The 8,218-nt window shown below is 40.4% G+C and overlaps 1 protein-coding gene across 1 annotated transcript; it reads left to right on the top strand.

The window, feature by feature from the left end:
- The first annotated feature begins 4,960 nt into the window (after positions 1 to 4,960).
- On the top strand, positions 4,961 to 7,642 carry cmklr2 (chemerin chemokine-like receptor 2). Its single transcript, XM_072397007.1, has 2 exons — positions 4,961 to 5,047; positions 5,882 to 7,642. Exon 2 carries the CDS (start codon positions 5,916 to 5,918, stop codon positions 6,993 to 6,995), a length of 1,080 nt encoding a protein of 359 aa, XP_072253108.1. The 5' UTR covers positions 4,961 to 5,047; positions 5,882 to 5,915; the 3' UTR covers positions 6,996 to 7,642.
- The last annotated feature ends 576 nt before the right edge of the window (positions 7,643 to 8,218 follow it).

Below are 8,218 nucleotides of genomic sequence, written 5' to 3'. Positions count from 1 at the left end.
AGAGGAGGAGGGGGGGGCGAAAGAAGGCGGTGGCCAGGCAGCTATACTGTACTGGAAGCCAAGCAGCAGGCTCCTCCTCGATGATGACCTTCCTCACCAGCAACCAGAGGGCTATAGTGTAGTTAGGCTGGTCCTGGTCCCCAAAATGTCCTAATAAAAAAGAACAAGAAGAAGCTTCTACTTTCCTAATCGCAATTAGAAATAACAAATAAGACTAAAACGATAACTACTGCGTTGATTATGATGTTTCACATTTTGAAAAAGTGGCTTACCCGTATAAATACAGTAGCCCAATTATTGTATCCTACATGATTTTATTGTTGTGACAAAAAACTGTGTATTTATAGCCACAATTCAATACCAGAATATGAAGATATGATGCTACTATTTAAGGTTTTAGGTTTAGTTTTCATTAATAAACTGTGTCTCATCCTTATCAGTGAAAAACATATCTTTGATCAGTACAAAATAATGAAATGACTCTAGAACATGTGTCGGATTACCAACGGTGTAAAACCAAGACTTTCCAAAAACCGTGCGAGTTAGGAGGATTGAATTAAGATCCACTTTCATCACTCTGATTTCTTTCAGACATTTGAAAAAGAAAATAGAAAATGTAAACTCTAAAGTTTTACAAAACAGGTCATAATTTAAAAAGAAATAATCTGGTCCTTACCAGGTTGCTATTTCTTGGCCAAAAAATGAAGCATCCATTCTTCCATCCACTTTCTACACCCACTTAATCCAGTTCAGGGTCACGAAGGACTGGAGCCCAACTGCCATTGGGCAAGAGGTGTGATACACCCAGGACAGGTCGTTGTAAAGCATGGTGGAAGGGGGGCCAATGATTTTGGTTTGTTTTGCTGCCACAAAACCTGGGCATTTTGCAGTCATTGAGTTGACTATGAACTCCAGAGTCAAATATGATGAGCTGAAATTGGGTCATGTGACAGAACACTGATCTCAAGCACACCAAGAAATCTTCAACAGAATGTCTGAAAAAGAAAATAATCAAGGTATCCATTCAAAGTCTTGACCTCAGACTGACTGAAATGCCGGAGATGTTAACAGAGCTTTGCTTTTGTACTGTGTCCTATCCGCAATTATTATTTTTTTCCAGTTGAGGAGACCAGTTGCTGTAGATTTGTAAGTAGAATTTTTCTTCCCATTCTTGTTGACATTGAAATGTGGCTGCTACACTCAGCATTGTTACATACGCTGTTGAGTCGAGCCACAGTTACAACTTGACTTAGCCATTTGACAGAACCAGCAACATTGTCCCAGTTTACGTGCCCACTGTCAGAACTTAGTGAGGAATCTGACGCCACAACACTGTGGACTGTGTCAGAAAACATTAAAGACATTCTGCCACTTCTAACTTGGTCTGTGGGATATTATCGTGCATATAAGAATTCACTGCTCAGATGTTTTTAAGTTACATAAATGGTGATTTTGTCTGATGAGGCAGCGGTTATAAAATCACGATTTTATTAGAGCAGAGCGACAGTCTGAAAATTCTTTAAGCGACCGCAAGGTGACACGAAGTCTTGATAGGTTGGTTTTCAATAATACAGTTTCTGAAGCATTGTGCCATCTGACAAACTAAACATTAAAACATGGCAATGAAAACAGCTTTATTGGGAATTTGGCTGTATCAATATACACTTAGACTTTTACAAGATGTGCAAAAAGACACAACATGGAAACATGTGCAATGTGCCCAGGCCTAATTGAGTCTTAGTTGAGCATGAGTGTTAGTCTTTGACAGACCTTCTACTGCAGTGCCACTCTGTTGAGATATGTATAGAATATAGTTTGCCATTGTATTGCTGACATAAACAAGGCTTTTTCTGAAAAAGATTTCAAATGACATCATATGTATGTTCAAAACTAGGATATATATGCTTCTGCATTACTGGTGTCTTAAGTGATGTGCACCCTATAGCATCTCTGATGCTGGCGTTTAGACTGTCTGCTGTTAACCAGTTAGCCCCTCTCCTCTTTAGACTGAAGGATGTGATACAGCTGATTTTTAAATAAAAAAAAAATGTACCAATCATACCACAGGAGAGTTTTCCATTTCTTGGTCCATCTTGTCTTCAGTGAGCATGGGGCCAGCATCATTTCTGGATCTTGTTGGTGTGTTTTCTTCTTTGCATTGAATTGTGTTTAACCTTGAATTAGTGGATGCACTGATAAACTGTTGTGGTTGACAATGGCTTAAAGATGTGTTCCTGAGCCCATTAATTCCAATTTTTTCATATCGTCTTTCTTTCTGTTCTCAGTTCGACCAAAGTGACATACAGGGCGTTTACACTGAACTATTCAAGATCTATTAAGAGAAACGTTTGGTGTTTCTTGTGTGTCTGAGGATCAGTTTGCAAATAATTCCACTTATTTACTGAAAAATATGACTGGTCATAAGATGAAAAGCACAGGTGTTACTAATAACCTTAGGAATGTCCCTGTTCTCTACAAGTATGTTGTGAAGTGTTCCACAGCATGTGCGCACCAGGACTCTGAAACATGAGAAGTTAAACTGAAGGCAGGGATCAGTTATTCTATCAGTTGCACTGAACTGAATTGTGTTTATCAGGAAAATGTCAACTCTTATAGGATGTCCGGTCATCTGTCTCACAAGCTGTATGAAAGAAATCTCTCAGAAATCACTATGAGGACAGCACAGATGCTACAGATGCCTTTTTCTTCACACGCTTCAATCATGTAAAGCATACACAGTCAAATTAAACACATCAATGTATCAAGATGAATCAGGTTGGATTAAAGAACTAAAGAAGCAATTATAATCGTTCAGCTCTTATTCTGGAAAATGTTTATCAGCATCTCAAAATTCTATTTCAACATTAAAGAGAGAATGAAACAACATATAATTATTTGAAAAAATTAAGAGGACTAAATCATATTTGTTTAAGGGTTCCGACGTTTTGCAAAAATGTCCCTCAACCTTTGGACAAACGGGTTTCGTGCTACACTTTGAAGGAAATGTAAAACGAAACGAGTCCCTTACAGATCTGAACACAGCCTCTGATGACCACTGCTCCATTAAGTTTCTTTAAAGAAACTTAACATGCCCTCTCCAGTAGACCTCTCTCTATGACAGCAGAATATCTTCAGGGAAGACAGCAAGAGGATAATTTGTGTTTGAAATTGGGTTTAGGCTTGACTGTTAGACTCCACGGATCTGCAGAGCTACTGAGGGATGTGACTTCTCTCCCTCAGGGCTACATGGTCCACAGAAGTATAAGATGGTCATTTTGGGTCACTGGCGATTGGGACAAGGCAGCCTCACTATCCGATGGGACAAAAAGAGATGAGTAGAGAGTAGCAATCTCGTTACACTTTGTTGGTTAAAGCAGTTTGAAAAAAAAACCTCAATGCTGTTTTGATATGACACATTTAACAGCAGTTCTTGTCTATACCTGTGAAAAAGTATGAAAAGAGTACCTGATGTGATATGGCAGGGAAAACAACACCTTGTACAAGCTATGAAAAAAGAAAAGTAAAGAAAAAGACACACTTAGGACTTGCCACAAGGGTTAAAAGTTGTAATCAGACATTCTGTGATAACTCGGACAGTAGAGGACAGGTCACCTTCTATGAATATCTCAAATGAAGAGAAAAGAACAACAAAACTTGCTCTCCTCTTGGCACAAAACGTCAAGATTAAACAAGCCTGCTGAGGGTTGGGAGCACATTTTTGGTCAGATAAGATCAACATAATTGCATTTGGCTCCAGCATGTTTAGGGTGAGCCTCTCCACGGTGACCACTGTGAATGAAGATGCGTCACAAGGAAACACTGAGGTGGGAGTGAAGTGATATACGGCCGCATGAATACAAGGGGCGTTGGTTGTTGCATTTATCAAATAAAATGCAAATGGTTTTCATTTAAATGAAAGGTCATCTTAGACGTAATGCTATTACTGTAGGGTGATAATTGGTTAGAAATACCATGTCGCATGAGCATTTTTAACAGTTTGGACTCATATTGCATATAGGGAGCAGCTGTTCACCATACAGCAACCAAACCTCCCCAAATGAGTTGCATTTACAGAGATATTGCAAGGAGTCACAGATATCCCGCGTGGATGCCAAAATACACATCAGATGACGTTCTGTACCACATCAGTCTGTGAAAATCTGTTGTGTAATGTCTGTCATACATCTCTGGAGAAAATAACCCCTCATCAAAGCTTGTGCTCTAACGATTTGGAAACTGTATACACAAGAGTCTCACAGATGTGAGTGTGCGTCAGAGGAAGGTCTAGTGAAAGACATTGCAGAGCTGCATAATGGGTATATAATGTACTGTATGCATGAGCTGTGGGGGTTGACATGCATGATGCCTCAGCCTGTTGCAGGATTTTTGTCCAATTTGTTTGAGGCGCAATGCTAAATCAAACTAATTTTGTCCGGCCACAGCCACTGTGATCTTGACTGTCTAAATAAAATTACGTATCATTTCACAGCTCATTGTATTCCTATTGAGCACCAAGGACCGAGATGCTGAATAAGGGATTTTCAAAGGACAAGCAAGAAGCAGAAATCAGCCTTGGCGTGTGCACGCCCACACCAAAAACAGTCTGTCTCTTTAGGAAAAAACTGAACAAAACATCTGCAACTTTTAAAACTCTCCTCCCCTGAGAGACGAAGAGCGTGCGCTGGTGGTTTACTCTGCTGTTATGAAAAGGAGCCACAGCTCCGCTGAATGAAAGCATTCTTCATTCCGAGTCGGTGACCAATTACTTTTCTTCCCTCTGAGGTCCATGTTTGACGCGTCAGCCAGGCGCACCCACTGCCCATCTCAGCCCCTGAGTGCCCAGGCACGGAGTTCAGTTCGGATGAACGGAACTCACGGAAAGACTTCACATGCTGCCGAAAAGAGTTTGTAAAAAAACGAATGAGAAGTAACGGACAAGGCCCAGCGGAAGGGAGCTTTGAACGCTAACAAGGACAGCCGTCACTTTCAGTCGGGAGCTGTTGAAGTTTTGATCAAAGCCCGTTAACAGGGAGCGCTGCACTTTTAGGTAAGCCACGATCTCTCCGCCTCAAATTCTGAAAGAAAAAAAAAACACTCCATTAGTATTCTAATAGTGAGTGTATGGCACCGATTGTACAACGGTCCCATTTGCAGGCTAAATGCTGTATTTCTTGTATTATACGCCTTGTTGCAGATCCTGCTGAGATTAATCCTGACCCTAACCCCTTCAGCTTTTCATTTTTGCCTTACCTCTGATTCTGCATTCACTATCCTGCGCACATAGTTTAAATGTTGCAGTATATTTTTAAATAGTCTTAAATGATGATAATGGTCATTATCCACAAAGAATATTTTGACATTAATTGTCTTCTTTATTATGTATTTACTTGACTAAAAGACTACTTACGCAAACGTACAAATGATGTAATGCAGACTATAAACGTGCTTATTTTAGTCAGCATTTACCAAAAACCACTAACTCGTGGTGACCTTATTTCTTTAAACGACTCCAGTAAAAACTTTAGTGGCCCTCGTCTGACCTTGATTTTAATGCTAGCTGATATTTAAGAACCTTTTACTCATATTTTCGGAACGCTGCGTACTTGAAAAAGACAAACAATGAAACGCACATTCTCCTCTCCACCCCAGTGTGAAAATACTGCAAACATTGAGCAACAATACATTATCAATCATCGCCCGTTGATCAAAATGGATGTTGGCATAATATTTCAGTGCACTAACTTCATCACAGGAACTAAATGACCAGAGAGAGGGTGGCACCAGAAGCTGGATCTGTGTGAAGAGCAGCAAAATGGCAGGCACTCTGTGGGCTGAGAATGTTGCATGAATGTATCTTATCATAAGATTTTCCTTCCCACAGATAACTTCAGCATAGAGGTTACACCCCTGCAACAATGGACGTCTCTGGCGAGGACTATGAGAACTACACCTATGAATATTATCTGGAGTACGGCGATTTGGAGGACCTCAAAGTAGACCACAGACAGAAGGAAACTATGCACATCATCTCTGTGGTCATCTACATTATCTCCATCGTACTTGGGCTGATTGGGAACGGAACGGTCATTTGGGTGACAATATTTAAAAGAAAAAAGACCGTCAACCGCGTCTGGTTGCTCAATCTAGCCATAGCAGACTTTGTATTCGTGCTTTTCCTACCCTTCTACATTGATTACATTCTTCGAGACTTCCACTGGGACTTTGGTGTGGCCATGTGTAAGATTAACTCTTTCGTGTCTGTGATGAACATGTATGCCAGTGTCCTCTTTCTCACAGTGCTCAGTATAGACAGATATGTCTCTCTGGTCCATCTCAACTGGTCTCTGAGGTACCGAACCGTGCAGAAGGCCTGGGCTGTGTGTGGTTTTATATGGGGACTTGCTGCTGTCATGAGCTGCCCCGCTCTCATCTTTCGTGACACCATGCGCTTACATGACAAGGTGGTGTGCTTCAACAACTTCCACACACAGGACGGGCACACGGTGGCTATGAAACACATTACAATAGTGGCCATTCGTACCATTGTTGGCTTTTTTCTGCCATTTACTGCCATATGTGTGACAGGCATACTTCTGTCAATCAAAGTTAAAAAATCTGGGGGTTCAGTTCGCATGTCTAGGTTCTCCAAAATGGTCACCGCAGTAATTCTGGCGTTCTTTTTATGCTGGGCACCTTTCCATACTTTCAGCTTGATGGAGTTATCCATACATTCTACATTCTATCTCCACAACATTCTGAAAGCTGGCTTTCCTCTCGCCACCAGTTTAGGCTTTTTTAACAGCTGCATTAACCCCCTGCTGTACATGCTCCTGAGCAAAAAGGTGCGTCGCATCGTAAAGCATGCATGCCTCGACATAACCAAGAGTTCTCTAAGAGAGCTCAGGCTGTCGATCTCTGCCACGGAGACAGAGTCTGTGCCAGGAGTTCACCAGGACGGTGTCCAAGAAGAGCCAGTGGCATTATCAGATCTATGACTGCAACCATCTTTAGACTTGAGAACTTGTCCATGAAAAACAAGTGGCGAAGGCTGTTACTTTGATGTAAATGAGGTGGATGATCAGAGCTGTACTTTCCAGCTCCAGTGTTAAGAATTTCCTGTTTTGTTTCATTTGGACTTTGACGCCTACTTCAGCTGACAATTATCCTTCATGGAAAAGCTGAATAGAAGTGAACATAATGCGCAGATGCAGTTGATTTCTCTCCATTAATTTGGCGAAGAGAAGCTTTCGGCACAAAGACAGGAAGCTGGAAATGTTGTTTAACTGATCAGAGGAGAAGGGTTCTGCAAAAACATTTGCAAAAAAACACAACCCCTTTGCTTACAATATATTTTAAATGGATCGTTGTTGTTTTTAAACCTATATATACACTTAACTATTGCCAGATAGGTTGCTATGGTTCAGACGGATAAATATAAAGCACATATCAGAATGTAGTCTGTGATGTCACATAACATTATAATGCTTTTATATAAGTCCATATTGACAGTTTCAATAATGTATTAATGTATCTTCAAGATTTCTTTTGCTAGTAAGGAGGAGCATAGCTGTGTTTTATTCAAATATATTTAAAGTAAATAGTTTATATCTCAATAAATGTGTCCTTCCTAATATTACTGTCACTTTGTTTCATTGTCGTCTTTTTTGTTTGTGAGTTAAACGGGGATCTTTGATGTTTTATGTATGCACAGATGCTAGTTTTACAGAAGGATTAGATCAGGCCTAGACAGTACACAGGAGTCTGAGATGAATCCAGATGTGCATTTCCCTTACTTTTCCCTCGGGTCTCGTTACAAATTCAGATATTTCCTGTTTTTTTTGTCTTCCTTGAGGTGAACCCTGACTGGTACGGTTTACACCACCGCTAGCTTGGAGATAGAGTGACACCACATGCCCTGGAAGGGCGGATGCTTTATGTGTCTGTGAAAGTATGGGCAGGAAGTAAACATTTCCAAGAAGCAAATCTTTCAATCTTTTTTTTTTTAAGAAATGAACACATCCATCTGGTATTTACGTAATAATCTAACTGGGAATTTGACCCACCAGTCTGTTAAGTTAATTCAAATTGTCCCAACTGTTCATCCAAAGCAAAAGGACAAGTTGTTCCCAATTCTGTGACCTAAATATTGTAAGAGTATCAGCTGTGTTGCCATTGTATAAATGTTTTGATCACACTTTGCTTCAAACGAGATTGCAGA

Source organism: Leuresthes tenuis, unplaced genomic scaffold (assembly GCF_036924035.1).
Source record: "Leuresthes tenuis unplaced genomic scaffold, fLeuTen1.0.hap1 SCAF_12, whole genome shotgun sequence".
Lineage (NCBI taxonomy): Eukaryota > Metazoa > Chordata > Actinopteri > Atheriniformes > Atherinopsidae > Leuresthes > Leuresthes tenuis.
The sequence above is the reverse complement of the archived record's forward strand: the minus strand, read 5'-3'. Positions and strand labels throughout refer to the sequence as shown.

What these genes read in the sequence shown, in the direction of transcription:
- cmklr2 (XM_072397007.1), top strand. Translation starts at nt 5,916, where the DNA reads ATGGACGTCTCTGGCGAGGACTATGAGAACTACACCTATGAATATTAT.